This window comes from Pyrus communis, chromosome 1 (genome assembly GCF_041283825.1).
Source record: "Pyrus communis isolate YQ-2024b chromosome 1, ASM4128382v1, whole genome shotgun sequence".
Taxonomy (NCBI): Eukaryota; Viridiplantae; Streptophyta; class Magnoliopsida; order Rosales; family Rosaceae; genus Pyrus; species Pyrus communis.
Window position 1 is genome coordinate 23,093,440 of NC_142565.1, and position 24,253 is coordinate 23,117,692.

At 40.4% G+C, this 24,253-nt stretch overlaps 1 protein-coding gene across 1 annotated transcript in view; it reads right to left on the reverse strand.

The window, feature by feature from the left end:
- Positions 1-1,450: 1,450 nt before the first annotated feature.
- Positions 1,451-24,253, reverse strand: part of LOC148699383 (uncharacterized) — a 47,043-nt gene continuing 24,240 nt past the window's right edge. Inside the window, exon 2 of the mRNA XM_088698794.1 lies at positions 1,451-1,756. Within this exon, the coding sequence (XP_088554920.1) occupies positions 1,451-1,756 (306 nt within the window). The remainder of the gene's footprint in view (positions 1,757-24,253) is intronic.

Consider the following 24,253-nt stretch of genomic DNA (forward strand, 5'->3'; position numbering starts at 1 on the left):
TGCCTAGGTAAGGAAGAAGCTAATCAAGCCATGGAAGAAGCACATTCAGGTGTGTGTGGGGCACATCAGTCTGGACCAAAGCTACATTTCCAGCTTAAAAGAATGGGTTACTACTGGCCGAGCATGGTGAAGGATTGCCTGGAACACGCCAAAAGGTGCCAAGCCTGCCAATTCCACGCCAACTTCATACATCAACCGCCTGAACCATTACACCCTACAGTTGCTTCATGGCCGCTCGACGCATGGGGATTGGACGTTGTAGGACCAATTACGCCAAAGTCATCTGCAGGAGAAGCTTACATCCTAGCTGCAACAGATTACTTCTCCAAGTGGGCTGAAGCCATACCTTTAAGGGAAGTCAAAAAGGAAACTGTTGTTCGTTTCATCAAGAAGCATATCATCCACCGATATTGGGTGCCTCGCTACATTATCACTGACAACGGAAAATAGTTCTCCAACCGACTCGTGGACGAGCTTTGCGACAAATACAAGTTCAAGCAGCACAAGTCTTCCATGTATCATGCTCCGGCCAACGGCCTCGCGGAAGCACTCAACAAGACGTTGTGCAACCTCCTGAAAAAGGTAATCGGCCGAACAAAGAGAGACTGGCATGAAAGAATAAGTGAAGCACTTTGGGCATATAGGACTACACATACGACTCCTACCCAAGCTACACCTTATTCTCTCGTATATGGCGTAGAAGCTGTTTTACCGCTCGAAAGTCAAATCCCCTCACTAAGGATGGCTATACAAGAAGGCTTGACTGATGAAGAAAATGCAAAGTTGCGCCTTCAAGAGTTAGAAGCGCTAGATGAAAGAAGGCTTGAAGCTCAACAACACTTGGAATGCTACCAAGCACGGTTATCCAAGGCATTCAACAAGAAAGTCCGTCCAAGGTCTTTCCAAGCCAGAGATCTTGTGCTGGCATTGCGTAGGCCTATCATTACAACTCACAAGACAAAAAGCAAGTTCACATCAAAGTGGGATGGACCCTACGTAATACAAGAGGTCTACACCAATGGCGCCTACTTAATCATGGCAAAAGACGAGTTAAAGATCAGCCCCATCAACGGCAGATTTTTGAAGCGTTACTACCCCTAAAGCAAACGCACCATGCTCCTGGCCCACAAGAGCATAAACTGTGTACGGCAAAATCATCACCAAAATCACCATTAAAAAAAAAAAAAAAAAAAAAAAAAAAAAAAAACCATCACTCATTTGAACTACGTCATGACTTGATCCCTCCTCAACCAAGGGTACGTAGACAACTTGAAACTTCAAAACTTCAAGTACAGTCACATCATCAACAAAAATACAAACACCTTGGAGAATAAAGAGTAAATTCAAGAATGCAAACACTTTATTTCTTTGAAGGAAAAAGTCTGATTACAAAATAGAAGGCAGAAGACACTACTCGAAAACTATGTCCCTAAAACTGCGGAGGCGATCTTCAAGCAAGCCTTCCAAAGTCTTCAAAGTCTCTACCTCGGTGAGAGACAAGATGGCATTGAGAAATCTCCTCCTGGCATTGAGAAAGTGTAGCTCCCCGCTCCCCGAGAACACTTTCAAGTCGTGATGCTTCGATGCCCAATTGCTCTTGCTCTCGTATCAACGCATCTAGACGTACTTGGACGGAAGCTAAATAAGTTTTTGTGGCTTGATAATCTCCCGAAGCAGCTTGCTGAGAAGACCAGACTTGGGTTAGTGACAAGTCTATTGCAGCAAGCTGGTGAACTCTAACATTTTGACTCAACTTCTTCAAGGAAATAGCACGCAAGGAAGAATACTCAGTTATCGGCAGCGCAGGATTGTAGGACAGGGCAGTCGGGATGCGAGAAAGCAAGCAATGCAGTGGCTGTGCAATGGTTGTGCAGTGACGATTCGATCCGATATAAATACATATATACATATGTGCACATGAACCCAGATAAGCGAATGAAGTGCAACGACTGTGCAAATAATGTTGCAGTGACTGTGCAAATAGTAATCCACATGCAGTGAAGAATGTAATGAGATAACTGTGCAAACAGAAATCTGTATGCAGTGAAGAATGTAATAAGATGATTGCAAATAAATAAATTAAAAAAAAAAAGTCTGCATGCGGTGCAGCAAGGAACCCAGCAATGCCAATCTACCATACTCGTCATCAGAACAATGTACATGCACACAAAAAAAAGGTGCAAGCTACTGTTAGCAAATCAAGAAGAAAAAGGAAAAGAGATGGTGGTGACAGAATCATTGAAAAGAAGAAAATAGGGGAAAGATGGTGCACGGCACCAGCTTGCAAAAGTATCATTTAAAAAAAAAAAAAAAAAATTAAAAAAAAAAAAAAAAAAAAGGAAGGAAGCAACACATCTTAATATGTTTTGCTTGTACTTAACACAATACACTGAATGAAATAAAGCATATCCATTGATCTCCGAGAAATTTCAAATGCATACAAAAAAAAAAAAAAAAAAAAAAAAAAGGAGCTTTCACAAAGGCTGCTCACGAGAAGCCTCACTACTTGGCAAAACTCCAGGAGTGAGAGGCAGCGAAGATAGATTATTCGAGGCCTCAATACTTGGTTGAACGCTAGATGACGAAGGCAAAAGGTGCCTCTGAAAAAAAGCCACAAACCTTTGACGGTCACTTTGAATTCGACCTTCAGATTCTTGCAGCTGATCAAGCTTCCTCTTCATGCTCGTCGAATAATTATTTGCAAGCATGTACAATTCACTATTCTCGCGCTTAAGCTGTTTGATCTCTTGTCTAAAATTTTCCACCTCCGCCATCAATGATTCAACTGGGCAGGTTCGAGCAAGTAGGTGTTGGCCCATGTTGGACACAGAGCCCGCACACTGAACACTGAGAGCTAGGGACTCTTGAACGGCCAAGTCATCGGACCGTCTTGAAAACAGCCTATTATCTCTAGGAGTGAGGAGGTTCCTAGCTACTATCGTAGCTGTTGTTGCATCTTTCATCACAGAGTCTTCACCTGTAAGAGGGCCATTAGAAGATAAGAAAGACGGGCACCATATATTACCCTGACGCGGCGCACCCGTATCACTGTTGAGACTCAAATCTAAGCAAATGTTAGATGGGTTAGCCATTTTCAAAGATGTTAAAAGAGAAGGGTTGGATGGAGTAAAATCTAACAAAAAAAAAAAAAAAAAACAAAATACACCGGAGACGATTTTCACGAATGGGCAATCTTCAAAGTGTGCATGTTGGATGTGATCGATACCTCTATAAAAGGAGAGGCGACACAGCCACCGATTAAAAAAAAAATTGAAGAGACACCACGCTTCAAATCTTAAAAGCCAGATTTCTTGCGTAAAGTTCGTCAATGCTTTTCAGATGCAACCTCAGCTTTTCAGATAACACGTGCAACTTTGTGAAAGATTTTTGACAAAGTTGAAAACGCGTGAAGGTCATTATCCCAACCACCACACTTTTGCCGACAAGCGTGGGTGACAAAGCCGCACCCGCACTACTACTTGCCATTAAAATCCCTATATATGTCAACATTCATGGCAAGGCATACATCCAAAAATGCATGACTCTTCTTCTCGGCCGAGAATGTAGCTGCAACCAAACCTCTCAATATGCTCATTTTTCTTCTTCCCTTGAGAACACCTATTCAACCAAGTCTTCGAGAGTAAACGTATCCCATATCATTAGGGTTAAAAGCAAGAGTATCTCATAACATGCCTTTCCCCCATCCTTTCCTTTGTTCTTGTTCTTCCCTGAAAGACAAAGAGAGAGAGAGAGATCAGTCGGCACTTGGAATCAAGCTTCCCGTTTGGAGCCGACTGCCTGGAATCCCTTCCCTGATTGCTTATCCAGCCCTGCTCTCAAGTACTCATCTTCAACCATTGATGTACCCCCAAAGAAGATACCAGATGCCTGGAGTACAGATGAGGCAGGAGGAAACGGTAGATCGAAGCATGTGGAGACAAGCGCAACAAATATATGTGCTGATTCATTCGCTGCTTATTCAAAAGCAAAAGTATCTCATATCATCAAGGGCGAAAGCAAAGGTATCTCATATCATGCTTTTTCCCTGTCTTTTCCTTTGCCCTTGCTCTTGCCTCCAAGACAAGGAGAAAGAAAGCAATCAGTCGGAACCCGAAATCAAACTTCCAATCTGGAACTGATTGCCTAGAACCTTTGCCTGGTTGCTTACCTAGCGTTGCTCTCGAGTACTTATCTTCAATTGTTGGTGAGTCTCGAATTCCCTCAACGCATACTCCAGGACAGGTGACGAAGTGTCGGCTCTTTACACCGAAGCTGCCAAACATAGATGAATTACTGAGAAATGATGCCCTGAAAGATCATTTAAAGGCAAAGGGTTGCGCACCACCTCGGGCTATGTAAAAGAAACAAGCAGAACCATCCAAACAGAGGAGTTTAAGTCAAATCCAAGCTCGACATCATTGTTCTAATCAAAGAGCTCGAGAAGCCTCAACAACCCTCCGCTGGCGCCGTCGCCAAAGAGCAAAGCCTCGCCGCGCGACGCTGTTAAATCGTCAACACTTCTTCAAAAAGAAAAAGTATCTCATATCATGCTTTCTCCATGTCCTTTCCTTTGTCCTTGTTCTTACTCGCAAGGCAAAGAGAAAGAGAGCAATCAGCCGGCACTTGGAATCAGTCTTCCGATCTAGAACCGACTGCCTGGAATCTATTCCCTGGTTGCTTACCTAGCGTTGCTCTCAAGTAGTCATCTTCAACGATTGATACACTTCCAGAGAAGGGACCACATTTGCCTGGAGAACAGCTAAAACGAGTGACAATGAAACATCAATCTTGTGGATCGTTACGCAACAACTGCATATGCTGAGTCATCCTCTAACCCTCTTCAATATGAATTGGAAAGATTGAACAAAGAAACAGGTCATCACCTCCACCTCGTGCTTGCCTGCCATGTGTCTGAATCCTGAAACCATTCATGCTCCTATTTTCACTCAAGATCAAGCCTCGACAGCCCATGAAGAAATCACATGTCCGATTCAAAATCAAGTGTTCACCACCCTTGAATCAAATTCAACTCCAGATAAAAGGAGTAAGTTCAGACCTTCGGAGGAGACCAAAAGAATCCTCCAGCCCAGTTCAAGATTAAGCCTGTGGAAAATCAACGATAGGAGGAAACCAGAAAATCTTCCAGTCGAATTCAAGTTCAAGCCCCGACAGCCCTTGAAGAAATTTCCAGCCCAATTCAAGATCAAGCCTCGACGGCCCTTGGGTTGACATCTACATTAAGGTTCTTCAAAACGCATCTTCTACATGTGACAAGCACATGTATACAACGCGCCTTGAAGTGGGGGCATTTGTAGACATCGAAATTTAAGTGAAATAAATGTTAACCAATGTATTAAAATTACAACATTTATTTATTTCACCTACATCACACACTCATTTCACCTACAACTTCCACTTACTTCACCAACCTCACACAGTTATTTCACCTACATCACACACTCATTTCACCTACAACTTCCACTTACTTCACCAACCTCACACACTTACTTCACCTACCACCTCCATTTACTTCACCTACAACATCCACTCACTTCACCAAAAAAATGGATGGTGGTGATTCACTCTCAAAGCCTATAAATAGGCTTCTCCATCAAGAGAAAAAGAAAAAGAGAAATTGACATACACACCAAAACCTTGAAGCCTTGAAGCTCTAAAGCTCTCAAGAAAATCCCGAAGGATCAAGAAAGCAATCTTCGTTCTTCGTCAAATCCTCCTTCAAGATCAAGCCCCAACGGCCCTTGAAGAACTTCCACCAACTCAAGATCAAGCCCCGACGGCCCTTAAAGAAAATGTTCATTGTTCATCATCCGTTCATCCTAAGATCAAGCCCCAACGGCCCTTTGGATCAACAACCTCAACAAACCCATACACCTATTCTTCAAGATCAAGCCCAACGCCGCTTGAAGATCCATTCATCAACTGTTCATCCTTAGATCAAGCCCCGACGGCCCTTTGGATCAACAACTCATCCACAAACCTACACCCTACGAAGATAGAATCAGAGGATCAAATTACAAAGAGATTGTAACCCCAAAATCATTAATACAAAATATATTTTGTACACTTATTCTTGTTTCTTGTTTCAGGAATTTTTCGTGTTTACATTCACGTAATAGTTATTTGCTTATATTCACAAGTAGTGGAGTTTGCTAGTTACAATCGTGTTAAGTGAATCCTTGGCATGAGTCTCATGCGTTTCATAGTGATGATTGCCTTGTCAATGCTTATGATTTTCATAAAACTTAATGACTTTTGATATGTATCTCTATTGTCACATCCCAGCCCGGGTATGACCACTTCCCGGGCCCGCTCCACCACCGTAGCACTATATTGTCCGCTTTGGGCTTACCATTCCCTCACGGTTTTGTTTTTGGGAACTCACGAGCAACTTCCCAGTGGGTCACCCATCATGGGATTGCTCTAGCCCTCTTCTTGCTTAACTTCTGAGTTCCTACGGAACCCGAAGCCAGTGAGCTCCCAAAAGGCCTCGTTCTAGGTAAGGATGAGAATATACATTTAAGGATCACTCCCCTGGGCAATGTGGGATGTCACATCTATCATGCGTTTCATATAGAGAACTTGAGAAAGATAATTTGATTGTAATGTGTATTCATTCAATTCAATGAAATAAGGGAAATCTGATGGTTGGTTGTGCGATGCAATTAACTTGGGGTGTTGTCATTCATAGTCTAAATGAATAATAACTGGAAATTGGTTTATATGCATATGTCATGTGTAGAGAAGGACCCTCTAACTAGCCTTTCACCCTATCAATTCACCAAATTCGTTTTTACAAAGTGTTTTACGCAAAGTTTCTGTTTTAAGTTTTAAATTCGTCAAAAATAATCCCCCTTTCATTTAGTCTTGTTATTTGAGTCAAAATCTGTTTTCTTTTAGTCTTTTTGAGTCAAGTTAAGTCTTATTTTCGTCAAAAACACTTGTTAGGTCTAAAATAGAGTCTTCTTGATTGTTTGTTGCCGTTGTGAGTGTTTTGAGTTAGTTTTGAGTCTATAGAGTCTAGTTTAGTGTTTTTAAGTCTTATTTGTGTTGATTAGCATCCCTAGTTAATCCCCGGTCTAGAACGATCCCTACTTACATATATACTACAATTGTCAACAATAGGGTTTAATTTGTGTGTCAAGTTAATTTTCACATCAAATTTTGGCGCCGTTGCCGTGGATTAGCAAAATTGCTAATCTTCCCCTAGTTAGTGCCGTGTGTTTTCTTTTCTTTTGTGTCTATTTCTGTTTTGTTTTGTTATCTGATTTTATTTTTTTTTGTTTGCTTTGTTTTAGGTACTAGTTTATGACTCGACTTTCCCAACCTGTTTGTGCAAATATATTGGAGTTTGACGACGATTTTGAACGAACTTTGAGAAGGAAGAGGAAGAATCCAAAACCTAGTCTATCTAGTTCTGAAGCCGAATCTGAAGAAGAAGAAGTGGAAGAGGAAGAACAAGCCATGGCTGAGGATAATCGAACTATCAAGGAACTTTTGGCCTCGAGATTAGACAATGTCGTGCCTTTATGCATTCAATATCCTATGGTAGTTCAAGGCAAGACCGATCACTTCGAATTGAAGTCTAGCTTATTGCATCACATTCCCAAATACCATGGGTTGTCCATGGAAGATCCAAACAAGCATCTTAAGGAGTTTGAAGTGGTATGTTCAAGCATGACACCCATCAATGTCGATGGGAATATTTTGAAGATGAAAGCCTTTCCATTTTCTCTTTTGGAAAAGGCTACAGATTGACTATACGAATTGGCACCTGGAACCGTCACTTCTTAGGAAAGCATGAAGCGGGCATTCTTAGAGAAGTTTTTCCGAACTTCGAGAGTCATTCTCTTGAGGAAGATAATTAGTGGCATTCAACAAAACCAAAGAGAGTCTTTTCCAGCGTACTATGAGCGTTTCAAGACTCTAGTTGCATCATACCCTTAACATCAATTGAAGGAAGAGCTCTTAATTCAATATTTCTACGAGGGACTCGTTCCAATTGAGAGACAAATGCTAGATGCCTCGGCAGGGGGTTCTTTGGTTGACAAAACACCGGTGGATGCCAAGGTCTTAAATGCAAATCGAGCCTTGAATGCACAACAATACGAGGGAGTTGGACAAAGAAACCCCCCACGTGAATGAGGTAAGTGCAATTTCTGAAATTCAATCTCAATTAGCTAATCTCACTGTTCTTATATCACAGGTTGTCGATGGATCCAAAGTGCAAGGTGAAGCAATATGTGGAGTGTGCTCTATGCAAGGGCATCTCAATGATCAATGTCCTCAATTGATAGAGAATGGAGGATGGGAAAGCGCCAATGCCATAGGTTATCAAGGCCAAAATCAACAAAGGAATGGTCCATACTCAAATACATACAATCCGAGATGAAGAGATCACCCAAATTTCAAGTGGAGGGAGCCTCAACAACCTTAACAACAAGGAGGAATTCAACAACCACCCCCTGGGAGATATCAAAGGCCATTCGCACAATCTCAACCTCAATCACAAACTGCCCAACAAAACTCAAGTTCGCTAGTTGATAATGATCAAACTATTGAATTACTAACTTCTATATCGCAAGGATTACAAAATCAAAATAATAGAATAGCGAACCAAGAAAAGGAGATGAGTGACATGAAGAAGCAAATAGGGCAGATTTCAGAGTTAATTGGGCAGTTTCGAGAGCAAAGCAAACTTCCTAGTTCAACCGTTGTGAATCCAAAGGGAAGCTTTGAAACTGCCAAGGCCATTACGTTGAGAAGTGGTAAGGAGCTTGGAAATCATCCAAAACCATCCAAACAAGGCCTTAACGAGGAAGAAAAGCTACTGCAAGAAGAAGAACAGGGAGCAAATGCCACAACAAGGGAAGCCAAAACATTGTTGCAGCCCCCTAGTGTACCAAAACTATCCCAAACCACCAAGGTAAGTCCAAATTCAAATTTTTGTAGTTCTATTCCACTAAATGTGCCCTTTCCTAGCAGGTTTAAGCAATCAAAGAAAGAAGAGAATGAGAAAGACATTCTGGAAACCTTTAGGAAAGTTCAAGTCAATATCCCGCTCCTTGATGCAATCAAACAAGTTCCTAAGTATGCCAAATTCTTGAAAGAGACTTGCACAACAAGGAAGAGGATTTCAAACAAAGAGGTGGTCCAGGTAAGTGAGAATGTCTCTGCGATGTTATAACTGAAACTACCACCTAAATGCAAAGATCCGGGTAGTTTTACAATTCCTTGTGTTATTGGCAATACTAAATTTGAACATGCCATGTTAGACTTAGGAGCTTCAAATAATGTCATGCCTTACTCAATTTATGCATCTATGAACTTAGGAGAGCTTAAAAATGATGGTGTGATTATTCAATTGGCCGATTGTTCTAATGCATATCCAAAAGGAGTTTTGGAAAATGTTTTGGTGCAGGTTAACAATTTGATCTTTTCGACGGACTTTTACGTGCTTGACATGGAAGATTCAGCCCATTCTACCCCATTGTTGATCCTCCTAGGGAGACCCTTCATGAAGACAGCCCGCACCAAGATAGATGTGTTCAAGGGGACGTTAACAATGGAATTTGATGGGGAAGTTATTGATTTCAATCTTTCTGAAACTATAAAATATCCCAAAGATGATCATTCTCGTTTTTCTATTGATATATTTGATTCATTGGCGCAAGACTATCTTGACTCCTTGGAGGGGGGATCCCTTTGAAACAACCATTACAAAAGGAATGAGACTCAAAAACAAAGGAGCAAGGAAAGACCACACTCACGGCATGCATGAGGAAGTCTTTGCCGTGCCTACATGTGAAGATGAGACCGAGATGGTTGCTGCACTTAAGTCATTGCCACAACACCTTGGTAAGCCTCCAATCCCAATTCCAATTCCTGTTTCTACTAACAAGTTGTTACCTTCAGTGATTCAGGCACTGTCACATCCCGGCCCGGGGCGGACCACTTCCCGGGCCCGCTCCACCACTGTAGCACGATATTGTCCGCTTTGGGCCCCGACCATGCCCTCACGGTTTTGTTTCTGGGAACTCACACGAGAACTTCCCAGTGGGTCACCCATCCTGGGAGTGCTCTCGTGCGCTACTCGCTTAACTTCGGAGTTCCTATGGAACCCGAAACCAGTAAGCTCCCAAAAGGCCTCGTGCTAGGTAGGGATGGGAGTATACATTTAAGGATCATTCCCCTGGGCGATGTGGGATGTTACAATCCACCCCCCTTAGGGGCCCGACGTCCTCGTCGGCACACACGCGGCCAGGGTTAGGCTCTGATACCAAATGTCACATCCCGGCTCGGGGCAGACCACTTCCCGGGCCCGCTCCACCACCGTAGCACGATATTGTCCGCTTTGGGCCCCGACCACGCCCTCATGGTTTTGTTTCTGGGAACTTACACGAGAACTTCCTAGTGGGTCACCCATCCTGGGAGTGCTCTCGTGCGCTACTTGCTTAACTTTGGAGTTCCTATGGAACCCGAAACCAGTGAGCTCCCAAAAGGCCTCGTGCTAGGTAGGGATGGGAATATACATTTAAGGATCATTCCCCTGGGCGATGTGGGATGTTACAGGCACCTATTCTTGAACTTAAACCATTGCCAAGTCATTTGAAGTACGTCTATTTGGGAGACAAAGAAACGTTCCCCGTCATTGTCTCTTCAACACTCATGGCATTAAAGGAAGAAAAATTGATATGGGTGTTGAAAGAGCACAAAATAGCCATAAAATAGACCTTGGCCGACATTAAGGGAATTAGCCTTACAACTTGCATGATCGCATACTTCTAGAGGAGGGGGCTAAACCAACTTGAGAGGCTCAACACCGACCCAACCCTCCAATTATGGAAGTGGTGAAGAAGGAAATTATCAAGCTTCTTGATTCTTGAGTGATTTATCCTATCTCGGATAGCCATTGGGTTTCGCCGGTTCAAGTTGTTCCAAAGAAATCAGGAGTTACAGTAGTGAAGAATGCCGAGAATGAGCTTGTGCCAACTCGTATCCAAACAGGTTGGAGGGTTTGCATTGACTATAGGAAACTCAATGCCACCACTAGAAAAGATCACTTCCCTTTGCCGTTCATTGATCAAATGCTTGAAAGGTTAGCCAGTCATTCTTTTTATTATTTTCTTGATGGTTATTCGGGATATAATCAAATTGTCATAGCTCCGGATGACCAAGAAAATACCACTTTCACGTGCCCCTTTGGTACTTTTGCCTATCGTCGCATGCCATTCGATTTATGCAATGCACCTACCACATTTCAAAGATGCATGGTAAGTATATTTTCAGATTTTGTGGAGAAGATTATTGAAGTTTTCACGGATGATTTTAGTGTTTTTGGTGATTCGTTTGATGATTGTTTACATAATCTCACTTTAATCTTGAAACAATGCATTGAAACTAACCTTGTTTTAAATTGGGAAAAATGTCACTTTATGGTAAAACAAGGCATAGTTTTAGGCCATATAGTTTCGGCCAAGGGTATTGAGGTTGATAAATCAAAAATAGATCTTGTACGCTACTTACCCTCTCCTACTTCGGTTAGAGAGGTTCATTCTTTTCTTAGACATGCAGGATTCTATAGGCGATTCATCAAGGACTTTTCAAAGATATCCAACCCCCTTTGCCAACTCCTTCAAAAAGATATCCCATTCAAGTTCGACGAGGAATGTGAGAAGGCCTTCAAACACTTCAAAGAAATGCTAACTTCGGCACCCATCATTGTTCCACCATATTGGAGCCTTCCTTTTGAGCTTATGTGCGATGCCTTAGATTATGCATTAGGAGCTGTTTTAGGCCAAAGGAAGAACAAGCAGCCACATGTCATCTATTATGCATCCCGGACCTTGAATGATGCCCAATTGAACTACTCCACAACGGAAAAAGAACTTTTTGCTGTTGTCTTTGCTTTAGATAAGTTTCGTTCTTATTTACTTGGAACTAAAGTTATTATTTACACTGATCATGCAGCGTTAAAGTACTTACTCACAAAGAAGAAGGCCAAACCAAGGCTTATTCGCTGGATGCTTCTCCTTCAAGAGTTTGGTATCGAAATTTGGGATAAGAAAGGAAGTGAAAACATGGTGGCTGACCATTTGAGCCATATGGTGCATGAAGAGGATGCCGTGCCTATCCTAGAGGCATTCCCAGATGAGCAACTGCTGTCCATTGAGGTAAGTGAGCCATGGTATGCCGATTTAGTGAATTATTTGGTGTCTAAACAAGTTCCAACCAACCTAAATAAGCACCAACGTGATAAACTTAAAAAGGAGGCTCGTTTTTATGTGTGGGATGATCCTTATTTGTGGAAATATTGCGCTGATCAAATCATTCGTAGGTATGTGCATGAATCGGAGTTTAATTCAATTTTAACTTTTTGTCACACTTATGCATGTGGAGGTTACTTTGGCACTCAAAGGACTGCACGTAAAGTACTTGAATGCGGTTTTTATTGGCCTATTATCTTTAAGGATGCTAGAACTTTTTGTATAACATGTGATCGTTGTCAAAGAACCGGAAATATAGGTCCAAAAGACCAAATGCCGCAGACACCTATCTATACTGTCGAAATTTTTGATGTCTGGGGCATTGATTTTATGGGTCCTTTTCCATCATCTCATGGTTTCCTTTATATTTTACTTGTGGTTGATTATGTGTCGAAATGGGTGGAAGCAAAGGCCACCCGTACTAATGATTCCAAAGTGGTTGCATATTTTGTCAAAATTAACATATTTGCTAGATTTGGAATGCCAAGAGTTCTAATAAGTGATGGAGGTTCCCATTTTTGCAATCGAACCATTGAAGCATTGCTCAAGAAATATAACGTCACACATAAGGTGGCAACACCTTATCATCTTCAAATAAGTGGGCAAGTTGAGGTTTCTAATCGGGAAATCAAGCAGATTTTGGAGAAAACCGTTGGGCCAAACTGGAAAGATTGGAGCTTGCACTTGAATGATGCATTGTGGGTGTATCATACAGCTTACAAAACACCAATTGGAATGTCGGCTCATCTATGGGAAACCATGTCATCTTCCCGTTGAATTAGAGCACAAAGCACATTGGGCCATCAAAACTTTCAATATGGACATTGATGCTGCTGGAATCCATAGGAAGCTTCAATTGAATGAGCTTGAAGAGATAACGCATGAAGCTTACGAGAACACTTTTATTTACAAGGAGAAGTCAAAGGCATTCCATGACAAGATGATTCGGAGCAAGGCGTTTGTTCTAGGCCAGAAAGTGCTACTCTTCAATTCCCACCTTCGCTTGTTTCCAGGTAAGTTATATTCTAAATGGATTGGCCCGTTTGTTGTTACTAATATATTTCCTTATGGGGCAGTCCAAATTCAATGTTTAAAGACCGGGCAAGAGTTCAAAGTGAACGGACATCGTTTGAAGTCGTCCTATGAGATCTTTGAGGAGCATATCATGGAAAATGCAACCTTCCATGCCGTGGGATTCAATAAAGCTTAAGTGGAAGTATCGTCTGGCTGGAAGATGTTAAAGCAAGCGCTTCTTGGGAGGCAACCCACATAAATAAAGAAGACCTAGGAATCTCCAACACTCCACAACCAGATTTGCGTTCCTAAACCCTACTCTTTATTGCTTTTACTTTTCCATGTGTGTCAAGTTAATTTTCACATCAAATTTTGGTGAGTCTATGCTTAAATCATTGAGGACAATGTTTGGTTTAAGTGTAGGGGGGTAAATAAGCTGTTTTTGCATGATTTTCGTGGGATTTTACCACCTATCACTTCTAAAGTTGTTATTTACTATTTTTAAGTGTTTTTAGTGTGTTTTGAAGTGTTTTTTATGTGTCTTAAACAGAAAGTTACAAACACAATGATGAGGATTTGGTTTTTAATTGCATGACTATTAAAGAAAGTTACAAACAAGGGTGGAAGTTTGATATGCTCTTTGGTTTATGCTTAGTTGTAGTTGACATTTACAAATTCACATGTAATCACAAAGGAAAAAATCAGTTTTTGTAACATGCTTGAAGGAAGAAACTCAAACTAACGCTACAACCCTGAGAGACTTGAGCCTAAACTTTATTTGGAAAGTTATTAATCTTGATGTTTTTGTTTTCTAAAGTCGTTGCATGATCTCATTATTCTTTGCTTGGTTGCTACTTAGAATACGTTTTATCACTATAGTTCCAAATACTAGAACTCATGCCCATTTCATTCAAAGCATGATATTGATTGCATAACATACAATAAGATGAAGTTGGTTATTTAAACCAGAGCCAAAAAGCCTTACCCTATGCATATGTATTGTAGGTTTAACCCCTTTGAGCCTTAGTTAGCCTATTTTCTTTGTTAACCACATTATCCTTACCTAGCCTAGAATAGGACTATCCATACCCTTGTTCTTAAAAGATAGTGAAGCATAACTTAGAGGGAATTCCTTTTGATCTAAAAATTGCAGAAAAACAAGTGTGGGGGAAGGTGTTTTTTGTGGGAATCTAGGAGGATGTATGATTTGTGTGCCAAAGAAAGAATCGGGCACGGGAAAAAAAAACAAAAAAAAAAAAAAACATGAAAAAGAAAGAGAAAAGAAGAAAAAGTTGGAGAAAAGAAAGAAAAGGAGTTGAAAATAAGTGAGAATGAACTCACAAGTGTTGGTTGTTGAAGAAAGGGTCCAAAAGTTTGTATCTGGCCCTAAGTGTTGTGTGGAGTTTCCCTTGGTATTCAAAGTTGATTTCTGCATTCAAAAGTGAATTCTAAGTGCTTATTTCATTACTTTGCTTACTATTGCTTTAAGAACTTTTGTTTATATTTACCTTTCTTTGTTAGCCAATACCTTAGCCCCGTTACAACCCTTTGACTTCTATCTTGATTGTTATGTGTTTCAATATGTGGAGTTTAAAATTGGTTAGAGCATATGGTATTCCTGGTTCTTGCATCTAAGTAGTGGCATTCCATTCATGAGATCATATACATGTTAATAATTCCAAAAAGTACCTTCTTTGATTATACATATGTGAGTGCTAATCTACATGTTTACATGAGTCTTCTCACATATACCTAGTGTAGGGAGTGTAGTCAGAAAATCTGTGTGAAAATAGAGAGTATATCCAGTGAGGAATTGAGGGATTCTCTAAGGCATGTTACTACGTTCAAAATATTGTTTTAATTGATTAAATGCGAGGGTAGGGATAACTAAAATCTGTGAGAGTAGTGATTTTTCATATGTCATGTGCATTGGAAATCCCTGAGGCAATTGTTGGAAGGTTTAGGTTTGTTTTGTTGTTTTGTTTTGTTTTGCTCGAGGACTAGCAAAAGCTAAGTGTGGGGGAATTTGATAGGAGCATATTTATGCTACTTAGTTATGTTGTTTCCTTGCATTTAGTTAGTTAATTACTACTTATTATAGTATTTTAAGCTATTTTTGTGTGTTTGTAGGTCCTAATGACAAAGTTTGCAAGAAAAGGCAATTTTGAGCCTTTTAGAGCAGTTTTGGGCATCAATTGTATAGCTAATGAGTGGAGCAAGATAGATGGACGAATTTGAAGACCAGAGGTGTCTAGGAATGTGCTAAAGAGTTGGAGAAGCAAAATCGGAAGTTTTGAAGATAAGGAATCAACTACAAAGAAGGAACCTTATCCTATCTTATCCAAAACATTATCCAAACAAACCTTATCTTATCCTATCTTATCCTATCCTAATCTTTTGCTACCTTAATTCCAGCTGCATAGAGGACTTAATTTCACATTAGAACACCTAGATATATGGTTCTAGAACGCCCTACCTGTTCATACAAAGGTGCCGCACCTATTCCTTTCTAGAAACCCCAATCCCTGCCGTGTATTCCCTATCCCTTTCCCCCTTGGTTTCTGAAAGCATTAACCCTTTCTTCCTAGGATTATGCAATCCTTTTCCCTTCAGAAATTGTGTATTCCCTAGCCCTATAAATATAAGTGTTTACCGCACCATTCAAACCATCCATTCACTCATTCATTCATTCATACATTCAGCCATCAAACACCATAATTCACACCACATCACCCTAGTGCCGTAAGCAAGGAAGGAAGGAGAAGATGACTTGTGCAATCTGCCACCATTCAAAGGGAGTGATGCGCATGCCATTGGAGTGTGGAGCGTTTCTGGGTTCTTTCTATCCTTAGTTTTAGTTCAATGTTTATTTTAATTTGGTTTTCAATTATGATGAACATGAGGAACTAATTTCTTTATAGTTGGAGGTGAATTTGAAGCCATGATTATATGTTTTATATGAATTGATTACATCCAGTTATTGTTTCTTGAGTCTTGAATGTGATTTGCTTATCTAAGTTATCAAAACTTGTTTATGTATGTTGGTTGAGGGTCGACATTGAATTTGCATGCATAAATTTGATGCTAGAGTATAAGGGGATTTCACATAATAGTTATTTGCTTATATTCACAAGTAGTAGAGGTTACTAGTCACAATCGTGTTAAGTGAATCCTTGGCATGAGTCTCATGCGTTTCATAGTGATGAATGCCTTGTCAATGCTTATGATTTTCATAAAACTTAATGACTTTTGATATGTATCTCTATCATACATTTCATATAGAGAACTTGAGAAAGATAATTTGATTGTGATGCGTATTCATTCAATTCAATGAAATAAGGGAAATCTGATGGTTGGTTGTGCGATGCAATTAACTTGGGGCGTTGTCATTCATAGTCTAAAGGAATAATAACTAGAAATTGGTTTATATGCATATGTCATGTGTGGAGAAGGACCCTCTAACTAGCCTTTCACCCTATCAATTCACCAAATTCGTTTTTACAAAGTGTTTTATGCAAAGTTTATGTTTTAAGTTTTAAATTCATCAAAAACAATCCCCCTTTCATTTAGTCTTGTTATTTGAGTCAAAATCTGTTTTCTTTTAGTCTTTTTGAGTCAAGTTAAGTCTTATTTTCGTCAAAAACACTTGTTAGGTCTAAAATAGAGTCTTCTTGATAGTTTGTTGTTGTTTTCAGTGTTTTGAGTTAGTTTTGAGTCTATAGAGTCTAGTTTAGTGTTTTTAAGTCTTATTTGTGTTGATTAGCATCCCTAGTTAATCCCCGATCTACAACGATCCCTACTTACATATATACTACAATTGTCAACAATAGGGTTTAATTTGTGTGCCAAGTTAATTTTCACATCAATTGCCGCCATACTGAGATGTGGAGTTCACTATTGATTTGCTTCCAGGTACAAATCCTGTATCCTTGACTCCTTATCGAATGGCTCCTGCTAAGTTGAGGGAATTGAAAATTCAGCTGTAGGAACTAGTGGATAAAGGTTTTATTCAACCTAGTACTTCACCTTGGGGGGCTCCAGTGTTGTTTGTGAGGAAGAAAGACGGGACTTTGAGGCTATGCATTGATCACCAACAATTGAATCGGGTAATAATTAAAAACCATTATCCATTGCAGCATATAGATGATTTGTTTGATCAACTTCGAGGTGCCTGCGTATTTTCTAAGATTGATTTCAGTTTTGGTTATTACCAGTTGATGATCAGTAGTGAGGATGTCCCTAAGATAGCTTTCAGGACTTGTTATGGTCATTACGAGTTTCTGGTAATGCCATTTGTGTTAACGAATGCACCCGCAACTTTTATAGATTTGATGAATCGAGTATTCTAGCCATATTTAGACAGGTTTGTCATTGTCTTTATTGACAACATCTTGGTATACTCTAAGTCTAAATCTGAGCATGTTCGACATCTTACTTTGGTGTTGAAAAGATTGAGGGAACACCAATTGTATGCTAAGTTTAGTAAGTGCCACTTTTGGTTAGATCAAGTGGCATTTTTGGGACACGTCATATCTGCTCAAGGTATTTTGGTGGATCCTCAAAAGGTAGCAGCCGTTGAGAATTGGGAGCAGCCACAAACCGTCACAGAGGTACAGAGTTTTCTAGGCTTAGCAGGATATTACTGACGGTTTGTAAAGGATTTTTCCGTGATTGCTTTACCACTGACGAGGCTAACTAGGAAGGATGTTAAATTTGAGTGGTATGATAATTATGAGCAGAGTTTCCAACAGTTGAAGTATTGTCTCACTCATGCACCTGTTTTGGCACTCCCATATGATAGTGGTAATTTCGAAATCTACAGTGATGCTTTCTTGAATGGTCTGGGTTGTGTGCTGATTGAACATGGTAGGGTGATTGCTTATGCTTCACGACAATTAAAGCCTCATGAGATGAATTACCCTACGCATGATTCGGAGTTAGCAGCCATTACCTTTGCCTTGAAGATGTGGAAACATTATCTTTATGGAGAAAAATGTAAGATTTTCACGGACCATAAGAGTCTTCAATATCTCTTCACTCAAAGGGATCTTAATCTTTGACAGCGGAGATGGTTGGAACTTCTTAGTGATTATGATTGCACGATTGATTATCACCCTGGTTGTGCAAATGTGGTAGCTGATGCACTTAGCAGAAAATCTCAGGGTCGTATTAACGCTTTATACACTAGTCGTGTTCCTCTTTTGGCAGACTTGAGGTCAACTGGAGTGAGGTTAGGGATCAAAGATCAAGAGGAAGCCTCACTTGCTAATTTTCAAGTTAGGCCAATTTTAATTGATCGTGTACTTGAAGCCCAGATGGATGATGGAGAGACCCAGGAAATAATTCAATCAAGGAATCAGGGGAAAAAGAAAGACTTCAGAATTCGAGAGTCTGATGGCATGCTTATGCAGGAGAGTAGAATGTATGTGCCGAATAATTTGGAATTATAGAAAGCAATTCTTGATGAAGTGCATATCTCAGCTTATGCAATGCATCCAGGTCGTACTAAAATGTATCATACCATTCGACCAATTTATTATTGGTCGGGTATGAAAAGAGAGATAACTGAGTATGTGAGTAGGTGTGCCATTTGTCAACAAGTTAAAGCTGAAAGGAAGAAGCCATTTAGGTTGTTGCAGCCGTTTCCCGTTCCATAGTGGAAATGGGAAAATATTACTATGGATTTTGTGTACAAGCTTCCTTGTACACATAATGGTTATGATGGCATTTGGGTGATAGTTGATCAGCTTACTAAGCCAGCGCATTTTATTCCAATGAGGGAGAAATATTATTTAAGCCAATTAGCTGAAGTTGTGAAGTACCATGGAGTTCCAGTGAATATTGTCTCGGATCGTGACCCTAGATTTACTTCTAAATTTTGGGTGGCTTTTCAGGAAGCTTTGGGTTCGAGATTACTCTATAGTACGACATATCATCCTCAGACAGACGAACAATTAGAGAGGACCATTCAGACGTTGGAGGATATGTTGAGGTCTTCGGTGTTGCAGTTTGGTGACCCTTGGCACAAGCGGTTAGATTTATTAGAATTTTCCTACAACAACAACTTTCATTCAAGTTTCGGCATGTCACCTTTTGAGGCACTGTATGGTTATCTTGTCGTACACCCCTATGTCGGTCAGAGGTCGGAGAAAGAGTTTTGGTGGGCCCCAAGATTGTAGATGAGACTACTCAAAATGTTTAGGTAATTAAATCTAACCTGAAAGCGACCCAGGATCAACAAAAGAGCTTAGTGGACAGGCATGCCACTAACAAGGTGTATAAAGTTAGTGATTGGGTGTTTCTGAAGCTATCATCGTGGAAAGGTGCAGTATGGTTCGGAAAGAAAGGCAAGCTAAGTCCTAGGTACATCGGACCATATCAGATCACCGAGCGAGTTGGTGAAGTTTCTTACAGGCTTGAGTTGCCTTCTGAGCTGGCTAAAGTGCATAATGTTTTTCATATGTCCATGCTTCGTCATTACATTGCGGATCCGTCGCATGTGATACCTCCTCAACCATTGGAAATAAATCTAGATTTGACATTTGATGAGGAACCAGTAACGATTTTGGATTGGAAAGAAAAGGTTCTGAGGAACAAGACTGTGAGATTAGTGAAGGTTTTGTGGAGGAATCACTCAGTGGAGGAGGCTACTTGGGAGACGGAGGACTAGATGAGAGAATTGTATCCACGCTTGTTTTATGATTACTAGTGTTTAAGTGTTGGTTGTTGTGTAATTTCGGGGATGAAATTTTCTTAAGGGGGTAGGTTGTGACAGCCCGTCCCGAATTATTTGTACCGTAGGTGTGAAAAGATTAAATTGCCCTTGGACATTAGTTAGCGTTGTGGGGTGTCGTTTAGTTGTTTTTGGTTGTTGACTCAACATGACACACACACACACACACACCTATACCACTCTTCCGTGACTTTCTCTCTCTCCTCCCTCTCGGATTTTTTCCATTCCTTTACAATTGTACAGACAAACTTCAAACCAACTATACACGCATGGATCAACGTCTAAAAGGTAAGATTCAAACTCCTTGCAAGTTTCTGAGTTCATATATACCATTTGTGAGACTTGAAACCTTCGAAAACCTTGAGAACCCTAACCCCAGTTTTCATACACTGTTCAAGCACTAATTATTGTGAGGTTTTTAGGAGTTTTTAAGGTTATAGGAAGTTTTAGAACGTCTTCACGAAGCTCGAGGAAGAATTTTGAGGTGTTTTGGACGTCAGGAAGCTCGAGTTCAGTGAGTTGTAGGTTTGGCCGGTATATCGAAGGATTTTCTGGTGAGATCCTGTGGATTTCAAGGCTTGAAAGTGGTAAGGTTTTGCTCTCCTCGTTGTAAGCTTCATTTTGGTACAAATATCATGGAATTTGGTTGAGAAATGAAGAAGATATGAAGATTTGAATATTTTCCAGTTTCTGGTGAAAATTCAAGTTGTAGACGGCGGCGGACGGCTACGATCGGCGAGGCTTGCCGAAGAAGGAGAAGAATATTCTGTTAGAGGGAATATTCTAACGGCGTTAGGTAACGGCCGTTAACTTCTGTTAAGGTTTTAACGGAATATTCCTAACGGCCGTTAATGCCAATTAGGGTTTGGCCGTGCGTGGCTGGCTCGTCTAGCCGTGCCTTGGCCGGCGTGTGGCGGCGCATGGGTGGTCAGAAAATTATTTTTAAAATATGGGGATGTTCGTGAGGTTGAGTAGATCATGTTGGCATACTCAAACACCCCATTTGAGTGTTGTATGAGAAGTTATTACCTAGTTTTGGTTATGTACTTTAAATTGACATTTTTATAGTTGTTTCGCATATAGATGAGACCTATCTTTAGGACGAGCATAGTCACTCAAGGCTCGGGGGCTACGACCCTTCCACAAACCAGTGAGTGGGCTTTTGGTTTTCCATATATACCTATATACTTGAGAGCTTTCCCAGAAAATGAAATTGAATGTTTATATGTTTTAAAATGCCATGCAAAGTGTCTGCCTATTTATTTATGCATTAGTAGTTGCATATATGTATGTTTGGTGTTGCGGACGCATAGGTAAGTGCCGGGTAAGTTTATAGTTTATGGTTGTGAATTAGTGGTTATGTGAGAAGCATTGAGAGCTCATAAACCTGCATCCCGGTGTTAGTGCTCCCGCCCAGAGTTAGGGCACAATCCTTCACGTGATGTTCACCTACCGCACCACACACTCATCTTGGATCCAAGTTAGGTGCACAGTCCTATCGTACAAACCACTATAGGTGGTTCCGACTAGTAGGTGACCTGCAATTATTCGCACAGTCTTCACGTGATCGTAGTTCTCGAGCGTATTTATTTACACCCAGTCCTGTCGTACAGATCATTTTAGGTGGTTTTGACTCGTGTGCAGGTATAGTTGTTGAGATGTGGATTCGAGCTCTAGATTCAGCCGTACAAGACACGTTAGGTGACTCCGGCTGACATATCATTTGCATTGATTGATATCACCTGGTTTACTTATACTTTATGCTGAGAAATTCGCCATGGCATTATTATGAATGTTGTTATTCTGAGCATGATTTCGATATATTCATATATTTTATTTTCTGGGAAATTATACAGGCTTTACGGAGAAGGGTTAGAACTTTTTAGAATGAAATGATTTTGAAAAGCTTTATTTTTGCCCACTCACACTTTCTGTTTTACGCTCCTCCAAGTTTTAGGTAGAAGCACTTTGGTGGCTCACGAGGACTTTAACGGTGGTTCGAACAGAACAACACAAATGTAGGATCACCTTTGGGTATTGTGTAATTAGTATTCGTCCTACTGGACTGCACTTAGGCTATTTGTGCTCTGATTATGCTTATCACACTTAATCTTACACTAGCGTATTATTTTAACTAGTTTATCTAGTAGTTTGGTTTTTATTTGTTCGCTTTTCTATTATTATTTATACTTCCGCACTGTGCACATGGCTACGACACTCTCAAGTGATGGCCAGCACGCCTTGATTTCGGTCAGGGTGTGTCACCCCGCATATATAAACAATAATATAGAATTTAGGGTTTCGTTTTTCTTACCTAATGAGATTCCATCAAGCTTCCTCATCGGCAAAGATGAAGTTTCATGATTTTTTTATTAGGGTTCAAAGTCTGAATCCAAGTCGTAATCGAAATGGGAATGGGAGAACCAATTTCAATTAAAGTTTCTTCTTTTTTTAATTTTAGTTTTAATTTTCCAGATTTTAGGTTTTTTTCAGTTTTATTTTATCTGTAATATTAGTTAAAATCCACATAAGCATCCATGTCATTTAATGAATAAATAAGAACCATTGGATGTCAGGTAATCAAAAAGCTTAAAAAGAGTGTAAAAGTATTTGTAAAAATATTTGTCCCTTGATTCTATCCCATATATATATATATATATATATATATATGAATATTTATTATGGCAGATAATTATGTATATTGTGTAATGGTGGATTTAGTCTTGTTATGGTGGATAATTATTAGTGTTTGATATTATTATTAACATTACTTTAGTTATTAATTAATTAGTAATTTATATGTATATTGTCACATCCCGACCCGGGCCCCCACCATATCCCGGGTTCGACTTCACCGTAGCACGGTATTGTTCGCTTTGGGCCCCGACCACGCCCTCACAGTTTTGTTTCTGGGAACTCACACAAGAACTTCCTAGTGGGTCACCCATCTTGGCAATGCTTTCGCGCAAACTCGCTTAACTTCGGAGTTCCAATGAACTCCGAAGATAGTGAGCTCCCAAAACGCCTCGTGCTAGGTAAAGATAGGAATATACATATAAGGCTTACAAGATCCACTCCCCTGGATGATGTGGGATGTTACAATCCACCCCCTTAAGGGGCCCGACGTCCTCGTCGGCACACTTCTGGGCAAGGATTGGCTCTGATATCAAATTGTCACATTCCGACCCGGGCCCCCACCACATCCCAGGCTCGACTCCACCATAGCACGATATTGTCCGCTTTGGGCCTTGACCATGGCCTCACTGTTTTGTTTCTGGGAACTCATACGAGAACTTCCCAGTGGGTCACCCATCCTGGGAATCCTCTCCCGTGAACTCGCTTAACTTTGGAATTCCAATGAACTTCGAAAGCCAGTGAGCTCCCAAAAGGCCTAGTGCTAGGTAGAGATGGGAATATACATATAAGGCTTACAGGATCCACTCCCTTGGGCGATGTGGGATGTTACATATATGGCATATAATTATTTTTTTTTAATTTATTAATTGTGTTTATGACGACCCGTCTCTAATTTTATGTTTTTACAAATTTTAAAAACGTGATTTTATGAAAAGGCACTTGAGGCGAGGGTATTGACTTTCATTGACCAACATATAGTGAGATGTATGAGATATTCCTTTTGAGTATTCCTATAGCACTCGATGGTACGGACGTGTAGGCATAAGCAGAAGCGAATTTGGAGTTACGGTAAAAGTTTTACAGAATTGTAAACCTGCGAAGTATTTTTGTTTTAGTTAGTATTTATATTTTTATAATCTTATATTAATATCTTTTAGTTATTTAGGAGGGAAGAAGTAGAGAAAAGAAAAAGGGGGAAGGCTGCCTAATGGCAGCGAAGGAGAGGGAGAGAAAGAGGATGGGCGCTGCCCAATCAGGAACAATGAGAGAGAGTGTGACGAATGGCAGAAAATAACCAGGAGGGAAAGGAAGGAGGAGAAAAGAAGGGGATCCGCCGATTCCCTTGATGAACCGTGACCCAACCCAATTCTATTTGCCAACTCCGGCCACCATGGACGGTGATTTTTGTGTCAAAATGATCCTTACCTCAAGGCCAATCGATCATTCTTCCATTTTTACACTAAAAGCGACGAGGGGGAGTTCAATTTTGAGGAGAATACCCACGGTGGGTGCGTCAGCCTTAGGTGGAGATCCACTAAATCTGAAACATTCTTGCTCAATTAGCACCACCTTTAGTACCCCCTTG